General features: G+C 41.0%; 1 protein-coding gene across 2 annotated transcripts in view; it reads left to right on the top strand.

The window, feature by feature from the left end:
• The window catches only part of LOC109920290 (coiled-coil domain-containing protein 102A-like), a 479598-nt gene extending 474776 nt beyond the window's left edge, over positions 1 to 4822 (top strand). For both annotated transcript variants that reach the window (XM_048596422.1, XM_048596423.1), the window contains exon 9: positions 4402 to 4822. In XM_048596422.1, the coding sequence (XP_048452379.1) occupies positions 4402 to 4519 (118 nt within the window). In that variant the 3' untranslated portion in view covers positions 4520 to 4822. The remainder of the gene's footprint in view (positions 1 to 4401) is intronic.
• The last annotated feature ends 8050 nt before the right edge of the window (positions 4823 to 12872 follow it).

Here is a 12872-nt window from a genome sequence, read left to right on the forward strand (position 1 = left end):
ACCAGACTGGAGTCAACTTACTGAAACATACAAGATTTTTACAGGACTTAACAAGGTAGATGCTGAAAGGTTGTTTCCACTTGTGGAATCATGATTGCAGACTGAGGGATCACACATTTAAGACAGTTGAGGAGGAATTTCTTTTCTCCGAGATTAATGAATCTGCGGAATTATTTACCACAGAGAGCTGTTGAGGCTTGGTTATTAAATATATTCAAGACTGAGATAGAGTTTTAATTTGGAAGGGAATCAAGAGTCATGGGGAAAAGACATGGAAAGTGGAGGTGAGAATTATTAGGTCAACCATGTCTCATTGAATGGTAGAGGGGACTCGATGGGCTGAATGCCCTTCTTCTGTTCCTGTGACTTATGGTCTTATAATTATGACTTTGCTTTGGACATCAAATAAACATATTTTCTGGAAGTGATAGACACAGTGCAGGTAATAACCTGGAGTCTGAGGATATTAACGAGATGAAATGATCTCGAACAGTTCCTCACCATGTACAAAAAAGACACAGCAAATCCTGGCCATAACTTTGATGATTGCAATTCCTCTGCACCATAAAAATAATTGAGATTATACCTGCTAGTTAGAACAAAAGATTTTGGTAGCTATGGAACAAAGAGAACCATTAAAACCTTTACCTTTCCTATAATGGTGCCTACTAATAAAGTGGTGTAGCTGCTCTACAATGTAGCTGCACATGCATAAAAGATCGCTACACCTGCGCAATAGTTTTGCTGTGTGGAGAATGTTATTTAAATTCATGCTGAATTTTGACTAATAAAAAGGGACCAGGTAAGAAATACTGCATAAAACATGCACTGCAGGCATATTTATTTACTTGTACTAGCTCTGCAGCATATACAATAACCCACAGTTATTTTCATAATGTGAAAATGCAGATTGTATCTTTACTGCAACTGATGCAGATTTTAATAAATATACACTTAATATTAGAGAGCCCCCTGTATATTTGAAAACTGAATTATGAAATAGTTTTTAAAAATATTTATGGGAGAGGTCTATTTTACAAAGTAGAGAGCACAAACAACGACTAACTTTTTTTGTAAGTTACTTCTTCACAAATTCAGAGCTTACAATTAATTTAATTCATAAAATGGTTGTTCTCTGGTGCTTTTTCAGAATAGCATCTGTTTACCTAGATGCCTCCCCCACCTGCTAGCCTCAGCAGATATTGAAGTTCTTTTTTCAGTTTAGGCAACCACAGGGGAAGAAATGTATTATGGAGTCACATGCCAATACCTTAGAAATTTAAATCATTCAATAGTTTTATTTGGCAGCAAACACAGAAAAACACATGTTAATTATGAAATGCTGATTGTCACACTCTAACTCGCCCTTCTGCTGTTTGGAAGCATTTGCAGTTGTGCTATCTTACAACAATTCCTGCACTTTCACTGCAATCCATCTTCTGTGAATTCATTTGGATAGTCTTCTGAAAGAAATGACAGAGTCCCAGTTAAAACCTTCCTTTTAATTTAGAAAATGTTTTTGGTGCAGGTTTAATGATTAATTTAGGTAAGATCTTTGAAGGCAAAAATACATGAATGTGGTACATTAGTTTAATATATTTGTTTACACTTGAAGTAAATTGCAATTATTTTCAATACTTTCAGCAACTTCCGCAAATTGCGTTCAAAGTCTTGGAAATTGCATAAAAATCTAGCTGAGACAATTAAGAGGATTCCAGCTTAATTTTGTTAATGTTCCCATGAAAAACGGAAAGGCTAAATGTTTCATTTATTCAGTCATGGGATGTGGGCATCACTGACTAGGGCAGCATTTATTGACCAGGCCTAAATGCCCTGGAGAAGATGTAGTGATCCCCCTTCCTGAACCGCTGCAGTTCTTGGATGCAGGGACATTTATGGTGCTGTTAAAGGGGGAGTTCCAGGATTTTGACCTTGTAATACTGAAGAAATGGTTATAGCTTTATACATAAATAAGTCAGGAAAGTATGTGGCTTGGAGGGGAACTTACAGCTCATTGTGTTGCTGTAAATCTGCTGACCTTGTGCTTCAACGCGAAAGAAGTACTGAGTTTGGAAGATGCTGTCCAAGGGGCCTTGATGAGTTGCTGCGGTGGGTCTTCTGTGTGGTATGCACTGTTGTCTCTGTGTGCTGATGGTGAAGGAAGTGAAGGTGTTAGACAGGGTGCCAGTCAAAGCAATTCTTTTTTCCCTGGAGAGTGCCCAGCTTCCTGAGTGTTGTTGGAGCTGCACTCCAGTAAGGAGTATTTCATTACACTCCTGTGCCTTTTAGATGGTGTTGGGGTCTTCATTGACCCTGTCTCTCCAAACTAGTGGACCACATAATAATGTAAACAAAAACAGAAACAGCATAAATACTACAATTTCCTCGCTGATATGAGTTTTAAAAATAGTCACTGGATATGAAATCTTAACACTGTTTTCTCTTGACAGATGCTACTGGACCTGCTGAGTTTCTCCAGCCATTTCTGTTTGTTTCAGATCTCTAGCATCTGCAGTTATTTGTTTTATCTCAATACGATGATGCAAATTGTGGCAGCCACTTTTGGTTTCAGTCAAGTGTCCTTGTTTTGATTAACAAAGGTCTCTGGCATGAGGCCAACCACTAAAATATCAATTTAATATTTGGTATGAGTGTGTCTTGCTAGCAGTTACAATGGAGGGTAGATTACACTGTGGTGCCTGAGAACTGGAGTGTGGAAGATGATCATGGGATGAATAACTGTATGGTCTTTCCAGAGTATTGGAACTTGTTACATGATTATTATATTATTTCTACAGTACATCATTGAATTCAAAGGTACTTAATCGGCTGTAAAACAGTTTGGGACACCCGGAGAATGTGAAAAGTACTATATGAATGCAAGTCTTTCTATTTTACAGACTCTACTTTGAGGAATTTTGATTGAGTAGCTCAGAATTATTCTTCTTATGTGATTGGACAGATTTTTAGTGCAATTGGGGGAAATTTTTGTATGTAGTATGTTCGGTAAGCATATCAATCATAGAAAATAACCAATCTGAAAGTAAAACAATGCAGATACATATCCAGTGTGGAAAACTGAAATTGACCATTTCGTGGACAACAGAGACAAGTATTAAAAATACCATTTGAAAGCTAGCCCTTTAATGAGACAACCTTCATTGACTGTGCTGAACAAAGTTGAATAACACTTTAATAGTTTAGAATTAGTTGAAGAGTAAAATCACATAAAATGTTGGGCCTTAAATCCACAAAAGCATGTTCAACCAATTGGTCTTAATGGGTTCACCTCTCTATTTAAATAGTGAGTGGACGAACTTGAAATTAATAAATGTAATTGTTTGAATGATAACATGATAAGTAATTACCATTCTATTTTGCTTAAATGTGAATAAAGTTTGGATTAATCTTTTTCTGCTTGTGCCAATCTTCTAACAACATCAAGAACTTTTACTCTAGAATTTTTACTAATTTTTACTCTAGAAATATGCTTTCAGGCATTTCACAGGAGCAATTAGCAAATACAATTTGACACCAAGCCTTCTGAGGAGATACTAAAGCAACTTGGCCAAAGTGGTGGGTTTTAAGAAGCATCTTAAAGGAGGAAAGAGAAACAGAGGGCTGGGGAGCAAATTCCAGAGCTCAGGGTCCAGGTAGCTGAAGGCACAATCACCAGTGGCAATGATAAAGGAATTTAGTAATGATCAAGAAGCCACAGATGGAGGAAAGCAGGGAGTCAGTACGTTGTAGAGTTAGAGAAGGTTGCAGAGATAGGGAGGGCAAAGCAAGGGTAAACTTCTGAAAACAAGGATTCTGATTTTTAAATCACGGTGTTGACAATTAAATCAAGAGTTGGGGGTGGGGTTGCTGGCCAGGAGGACATTGCAATATTCAAATTTAATGGTGACAGAAGTTTGCGTGAGGGCTTCAGCAGCAGGTGAGCTGGGGCGTGGAGAGAGATGCACAATATTATGGATATGGAACTCTCTGGTCTTCATAGACTAGTGGATATGAGGTCAGAAACTCTCTTAGAGGATCAAATTGGACCCCTAACAGCTTGGTTCAGTTTCAGACTGTGGCCAGTGCAGAGGATAGAGTCAGTGGCTAAACTACTATATATTGCAAGCCACATGGTTTTTAATTCTATCAATATTCCAATGCACACTTCAGAATTCCTCATCCCAGAATTTGATAACCTCTGCTTTAGCTCCCTGGACTTAAGAGTGTGAGATATGTCTCTACAGGGACAGTTTGTGGCACTGTGTATTGGAAAAATATAAACTCCGCCAATATAGATCTCATCATATCTTAGCAATGTGTTTTCACTCGGTTGACCAAATAAAGCTCCTACTTGGAAGCTTAAACCAAAATATTATAGTGATCTTGATCCTTTTTACATAGGTTAAGAAGACAGCAGACAAGTTCACTGTTTGGAATGAAGCTCAGCTCAGCGTATAACCCTGATGACTCTGCAGAAACAATCAGTGAAGAAGATGACCTGGAACTCGAAGTGAAATAAGATGACAAATCCAATGTAACTGCCGTGAAAACAGGGAAACTGGTAAAAGATCGAAAATAAATTACTTCTCTTCAGGGTCACACACCAAACAAACAACTTCTGTCAAGGAAAAGAATGAAATAAAATGACAACACATTTAGGATGATTTCAATCAAAGCTTTTAAACCCATCAGAGATTTGTTACCTTTCAACAGAAAGAGATAATAATTATTTGAAACATTGAGTTCTGCAATCCATCACTAGTGTGTGTAATATGGTAATATATTTTGAACCATAAAATCATATATTCTTTTTACTCGTAAATACTCGAAGTGTACAGTTAATTCAGTGTCAAGTGGTTTGTAAAAACTAATACTATGATGTGAAAGTTAGAATATGATCTTCCTGTAGCCCATTGGAAACAATCAGTAACTCTTCACAATTTAAAGGGTAAATATGTCCGCCCTTTCCTGACTGCTGCTATTGACTGACTGACTGGTTGTGAGAGCAGGCCTCAGAACCTCAATTCTTGTAAGAATATGCATAGCACCCTGTCAGCAACTTCCCCTTAGAGTCCATTCTTCAATACTTTCTCATGCAGGTCCAATTCACAATGCTAACTCACCCTTTGTCATCGTCAGTTCATAAATCTCATTCCCTGGTAGTGACACCGTACAGATTCGTGCACAAAGCATTGCCATTGTATGGTTGTCTATATTGGTGCCACTGTCCTCCCAAATTTGAATCGTTTCCACAAGGAATTTTCATGGATTCTCGCTCTAGAAATTTTACTTAAGGGTTTTTTTGTTGCAAGTTGTACGCTTTCATGTTGTACTGCTGGGCAAGAGATTGGGTTTGGGATTGGACTTCCAGTGCTAGGGTTAAAAGCAATCATGATGCCACACAGTTGGGGAAGCACTCATCCAACAGGGATTTTCCCTGAATTGGCCAATTAATGGCCAGTGAGCAGGCTCACATCCAATTAAGGGCAGTGGATGGGATCTCAAAGCTGTACAGCCAATAGGAGGCCCTTGAATTTGGAAGGAACAGTGGCAGCAGTTGCTTAACATAGAGAGAAGGTGCTTCCACTTTGATTGAGGTGCCTCTCTCCAAATATTTGGACTTACAGATTTCGAAATATCACAACAACAGGGTCAGCATTGTCGATTAGATTCCTCTCTGCAGGTTAGGCTGAGGTTGCAGCAGTATCCAGTCAGGTTGGAGGGGTCTCAATGTTTGTATAGAATACCTGCCCCTCCACCAACCTGGTCTGTCACTGGGAGACCACCATCAGGCAGCTGGCCTAGTCTCCAACACTGTGGGTGCCAGAAAACAGGCTAGAAAATTCCAGTCAGTCTCTGACAAAAGGCCTCACTAGGTCACCCATCACTTGCAGGCAGTTAGTTCTTCCAACTCGGAACGCTCCAGGAAACAGCCCAAGGGTGAATCAGCCTGACCAAAATCCTCTTGGTCGTGTTTAAAATGGCAGATCAGCCCAGAAAGCAGGGGACCCACCCCTGAGTATGGCACTTAAGAATAGAATCTTCTCTTCTTGCTAATGACCAGTGACCATAACTCTCTTTGTTTTAACATAGTTATGGAACAAAATAGGTCAGGTCCACACGTTAAGGTGCTCAACACTAGCAGGGCCAATTTTGGGGCCATTTGGCAGGATCTAGCAAAGGTCAATTGGCTGAGTCTGTTTGAAGGAAAAGGAACAACTGGCAAATGGGAGGCTTTTAAAAGAGTGATATCAAGAGTCCAAGGACAGTATGTCCCTGTTAGGGTGAAGGGAAAAACTGGCAGGTTTAGGGATCCCTAGCTGATGAGGATATTGAGGCTCTGGTCAGGAAAAAGAAGAAGGTATACATTGGGTTTAAGCTATCGGGCTGAAGTGAATCCCTCGATGACTATAAAAAAGTGTAGGAGCACACTTAAGAGGGAAATCAGAAGAGCAAAAAGATGATCTGAGATGGATCTGACAGATAAGGTTAAAGATAATCCCAAGAGGTTCTATAACTATATTAAGAGTAAAAGGATGGTTAGGGAGAGAATAGGTCCCCTTAAAGATCAGCATGGCCGTCTATGTGTGGAGCCACAGGAGATGGGGGAGATTTTTAATGAATATTTCTCCTAAGTGTTTATTGAGGAGAGAATCATGGATGCTAAGGAAATAAGGGAAACAAGTGGAGATGTTTTGGACCACATACATATTACCAGAGAGGAGGTGTCTGTAGCATTAAAGTGCATTAAGGTGGATAAATCCCCTGGGCCTGATCAAGTCCATCCTTGGATGTTGTAGGAGGCTAGGGAGGAAATTGCAGAGGCCTTTGCAGAGGCCTTTGCAGAGATTTTTGCTTCATTTTTAGCCACTGGTGAAGTTCCGGAAGACTGGAGGGTGGCTAATGTCGTTCCATTGTTTTAAAAAAGGTAGCAAAGACAAGCCAGGGAACTACAGGCCAGTGAGTCTGACATCAGTGGTAGGCAAGTTATTGGAGTGGATACTGAGAGACAGGATCAACCAACATTTGGATAGTCAAGGTCTGATGAGGGATAGTCAGCATGGATTTGTGCGCAGAAAGTCATGTCTGGCAAATCTTTTTTGAAAAGGTAATCAAGAGGTTAGATGAGGGTAGGACAGTGGATGTTGTCTCTGGACTTTAGTAAGACCTTTGACAAGGTCCCGCACAGCAGGCTAGTCATGAAGGTTAGGTTGCACGGGATCCAGGGAGAGCTATCTAATTGGAATCAAAATTGGCTCAGTGGCAGGAAGCAGGGGGTGATGGTTGAATATTGTTTCTCACATTGGCGGCCTGTGACTAGTGGTGTGCCACAGGGGTCGGTGCTGGGACCCTTCTTATTTGTTATTTACATAAATGATCTGGATGTGAATATACAAGGCATGGTTAGTAAATTTGTGGATGATACAAAATTAGGAGGTATCGTCGATAGCGAGGAAGGTTATCAAAAATTACAGAGGGATCTTGATCAGATGGGGAAGTGGGCTGAGGATTGGCAAATGCAATTCAATACAGATAACTGTGAGGTGTTACACTTTGGCAAGTGAAACCAGAGTAAGATTTACACAGTAAATGGTAATGTCCTGGGGAGTGTTGTGGAACAGAGGGTCCTAGTAGTACAAGTACATAGTTCATTGAAAGTGGCGTCACAAGTAGACATGGTGGTGAAGGAGGCATTTAGCATGCTGGCCTTCATCGGTGGAGGCATTGAGTATAGGAGTTGGAACGATATGTTACAATTGTATAAGTCGTTGGTAAGGCCGCACTTGGAGTATTGTGTACAGTTTTGGTAACCTTTCTGTTATAGGAAAGACCTGGTTAAAGTGGAAAGTGTGCAAAGAAGGTTTATGAGGATGTTGCCAGGGCTAGTTGGCCTGAGTTATAGGGAGGGGTTGGCCAGGATAGGACTTTATTCCTTGGAACATAAGAGAATGAGGGATGACCCTATTGAGGTATATAAAATCATGAGGGGCATAGATAGGATGAATGCATATAGTCTTTTTCCCAGGGATGGGAAATTGAACACTAGAGGGCATAGGTTTAAGGTGAGAGGGGAAAGATTTAAGAAGGACCTGAGTGGCAACTTCTTCACGTACAGAGTGTTGTATGAATGGAATGGGCTGCCAGAGAAAGTGGTTGAGGCAGGTACAATAGCAACATTTAAAAAAAAAATTCAGATAGGTACATGGATAGGAAGTGTTTAGAGGGATATGGACTAAATGCAGGCAATTGGAACTAGCTGACAGGGACAATGGTCAGCATGGACCAGTTTGGGCCGAAGGTCCTGTTTCCATGCTGTATTACTCTATGACAAGCTTAGAGGTGGGAAAGAGATGTGATTTGGTGGAATGTTGACTTCTACTCTTCATTTCTGAAGAAGCCATACAGGACTTGAAACGTTAACTCTGTTTTCCCTTCGCAGATGCTACCAGACCTGCTGAGTTTCTCCAGCACTTTCCGTTTCTGTTTCATAATGTAACTTTTCTGATCGTATCTGGCAAATCTAACTTCCATTAATGACAACATTGATTTCTATAGAGAGACATAGAGAACCAGAGCAAAAAATGACAAGAAGAATGAATTGTCGAGAAGAATGACAAAAAAATAAAAAATATGGATTTAAAAGAAAAGCATAAAAGACAACTGGAAGTCAAGAGTCAGAGGGGATGGCGGAGTACAAATTTGTTTCCTGCTTTCTGGACCGTCTCTTGATGGAGCATGCACCAGGAAGGGCGGCACGGTGGCTCACTGGTTAGCACTGCTGCCTCACAGCGCCAGCAACCTGGGTTCGATTCCACTCTCAGGCGACTGTCTGTGTGGAGTTTGTACACTCTCCCCGTGTATGCGTGGGTTTCCTCCGGGTGCTCCAGATTCCTCCCACAGTCCAAAGATGTGCAGGTTAGGTGGATTGGCCATGTTTGATTGCCCATAATGTTCAGGGCTGTGTAGATTAGGTTGGTTACAGGGGAATGGGTCTGGGTGGGTTGGTCTGAGGTTCGGTGTGGACTTGTTGGGCCGAAGAGCCTGTTTCCACACTGTAGGGATTGTATGATTCTGCATAAATAGGTGTACGCTCAGCTACCAATGATGGGATATTGGGCTGGAGTTCGAGGAACAGAGTTCTTTTTGGTGGGGCATTGGTACACAACTTGTAAAGCAGGAGGAAAATACAGGGACCAAGACCATGAAGTGATTTAAATATGAAGCAAATTTGGAATTTCAGGTGTTTGCGAGCCAATGTAAATGAAAGAGAACTGAAGTAGCAGAGAAATGGAATTGAACATGGTCAACAAAGATCACACAAGCTGAAGTTTATAGAGGATGGAGATCAGGAGGCTAGCCAGCACAGTAATACAATATCCAAAGCAGGAGATGACAAAGGATAGATGTTGGTTTCTGCAGCAGATGGGCTGATGTTAAGAACCGTCGTCCACGAAGGACCTTAGGCATCGCTGTCCATTAAAGAGACAATTGGCTATAAGTAGTTTGAGGGTAGTCACTCCACAAACATGGGGTAAGGTGAGGAGGCTGGCTTCCATGAACTATTACGGCTGGTATAGGAATTGAAACCATGCTGATTATTCTGCACCAGCTGAATAGCCAACTGAACTAGCTAACCTAGAATAGTCATCTGGCCAACTGAACTAACCAAGCCCCAAACAGCTGAGCTGACAGAGACAATGGCACTGAGGTGGACTTTGTGATGAAGAAGTTTTGGAGTTGGAAACTCTCCTATGAAGTAACTCTGGTGCCTAGGTTAGAACCCACCTAAATCAATGGTCAAGTCAGAAGGTGAAATTGGTGAAGATGTTATGTAATAATAATAATGAGGTGTCAAAGATGATAGCTGCAGTCTTCACAATTTTTAACAAGTTAGAATTGCAGATTGCCTCAGACTGGATGTTCAGTAAATAGACTGACAACACAGCATGAGAGAAGTGGAGCTGGGTGACCACAGCGTAGATATGGGATCTAACCTCTTACATTTAGTTACAAAGAGGCAGTGCATTCTGGAGGAGGAGAAAGGGACTAAGTATACTATAGAGGTAAACTACAGAATGTTAACATGAGGAGTAAGAATATCATTTGTAAAGATGACCTAGCACTGTCTAGATTTAGGTATGAATAAAACCTGACAAATTGCAGGAAATAGAGCTGGGTAATGGTGAAAAGATATTGGAACTGGATGGTGCAGTCAGTCATGTCAAAGACTGCGGAGATGTGAAGGAGGATGGAGAAGGATTGATGGCATATGGTCACAGTCATAGAGGATGCCATTCGTAAATTTAGTTTGGGCCATTTGGGAGAAATAACAAGCAGTTTGGAGAGATTCAGCGTGGAGTTGTGAGAAAATAGGCAAGAGTTGAGTAAATGTCTTCAAGTATTTTGAAAAGGCAAAAGAAGCTGGAGATGAGTCATAACAGGCAAGGAATGAGAAATTAAGATTTTTCTTTTGTTGGGTGGGGCTGATGGTTATGGCTTTAAAGGAAGAGTTCTAGCGTTGTAATCTATAGAGACCAGTTATTTACAATGTCAGCTCATAGCGGGAAAGGAAATTGGGAATTACAGCTCAATGGCTATGGATTCAAGAAAGTGGGTCTCATGGATGGATGAAGTTGGATAAAGCATAAGGACAAAGAAATGAATGTTTCAGGGGTCCAGGGCTGTATCAAAAAGTAACCTGAGCAGATTGGTGGATAAGAGAAGTAGGGGGGAAGGGGCAGAGACAATTGACCAAATGGTTTCCAATGTTAGTACACAATGGCCCATGATCTCCTGACACCTTTTAGTCTGGAATGTGTCTTCTCTCTCTGGAATGATCCAATCTACCAGCACTGAAACTCTCATGACTTTTTTTTCCCCACAGTTATGTTATCAGTTCTTCAATGTAAACCCTTGCTGTTCAGAAACTCACTATTTCATCCGTATTTGTTGCTGAAGTCAGTTGAATTAGTGAATGAATTCTATGGATGTTGTGAGGGGATACATCTGCACCCCAGTTTAAGTATGTGCAGTTCAGCATGCATTAATTAGTGTATATGTTATTTAAGCTTTCTATCACAAATGTATTAAAGAAAGTTTCCTAAACTGATACAAACTACGCTGTAATCCACACTGCTTAATCATTGTAACTCAAGCCAGCTGAAGTACCTGTTTTGGTAAAATAAATTGTCCACTTTTGGCAGCATTGCAGATTTTAAAAAATGGAAACCCAGTTGTGTTGATTGGTTGTTCCATTTTACTAGAAGGTGCTATAAGTAGGTTCATTAATCTCATATTTTCAGGGTGAGCCATCTCAGAATGATTGAGTAGTGTAACATATTCTGCAAGGGGAATACAAGGGCAGTCAGGTGAAAAGTACACAAGTAAAATGACCTCTATTTATCAAGTATGAATTTATTCATTTTTATGTTGCACTGTCCAAAGATTAATTTGTTTGATTGCAGTTATTTCATAAAACAGTTAGGCTGCTGTAGCAGGAGCCATTTGAAACTGAACCAGCCAGAGTAGAGAGAGTGGACGACTGGTCTCAGTGCAGAATGAACACTGTACATGATGCATTCCTGCATCCACCATTTTAACTGCTTAGTTTTCAGACTTGGCCAAAGCGCTCACTAGGAATTGGTAGGACTGTCATAAATACATGTAAAGCAGGGTTCATTGGCATAATTACCACCCCGCATAATTTAAATATATGTCCCAAACAGCATCCAACCCATAGTAAAGCTTGAAGCACTGCTTGTTCTTAAAGGGCCACTGAAGGCAATTGGCTCAGAGGATATTTATGCCAGTGTGGTGTTTTAATTGCCAATGGAGTTTCCAGCTTCCAGATTACCTTTTCTTTTCACAATTGCTACCTTGCATTATTTGGTCATTTATCACCGGGTGCTACAAAACCGCCACCTTCACTTACAATAGCTGTGGCCAAGGGAATGGCGGCCAAAAAGAGTCCTAAGAAAGTGGCAGCCCGAGGTGTGAGAAAGGAGGGCAGAAGTGGAAGAAGAGCCAGAAGGACAGCTACAGCATCTCCATCTACAAGGTACTGATGCAGGTCTGCCCAGACTCCGGCATATCCTCCTCCTCCTTCCATCCGAGTGTCATCAACTCGTTCGTCAACTCCACCTTCAAGTGCATCGCCTGCGAGGCCTCCTGCCTCATCCACTACAGCAAGCAGCAAACTACCTCCTCACGGCAAATCCAGACCACATTCTGCCTGCTGCTGCCTGGGAACTGGCCAAACATGCCATCTCTGAGGGCACTGAGGCAGTCACCAAGTACACTGGAGCTGCAAATGAAGCGTTTCACCGGACATAATAAAAAGAGAGAGAATAGAATAATTATTCTGGGTGTTACTATTATTAGAATGGAGGAACAGTTAGGGGAAAGGACTAGCAACATTTCAGATGAGGCCAGGCTACATAGAGTGTCCTGGTCAATTACTTGGACATATCTGAAGAGCCGATGTATGTATGTTGTTTCTAATTAAAGAGTGGGTCACAGATTTTGTAATGTCTGTAGCAATGATTTATCCTCTGATACTGAATAATCTAGTATTTGACTCTTCAGTCAACATCACTGGAGGGCTGTTGGGTGACACATGATACCCCTTACATGCCTGACTTACAATATTCCTCTGCAATCTCATCACAGTACAGCAACAAGAGTATAATCAATGTCATGAGATCAACAGGGTGATTAATGATAACACAATAGGAAACATGTACTGGCAAACAATGAGCCAAGCACCTGCCTTCAGGCAGTGAATGAATGAATGAATGACAGAGCTTGCAAACTAATGAATCAACTTACAATGCAGACTTCAAAGCTGCACTGACACCACAGTTCACACCAAA

This window comes from Rhincodon typus, chromosome 4 (assembly GCF_021869965.1).
Source record: "Rhincodon typus isolate 14 chromosome 4, sRhiTyp1.1, whole genome shotgun sequence".
Lineage (NCBI taxonomy): Eukaryota > Metazoa > Chordata > Chondrichthyes > Orectolobiformes > Rhincodontidae > Rhincodon > Rhincodon typus.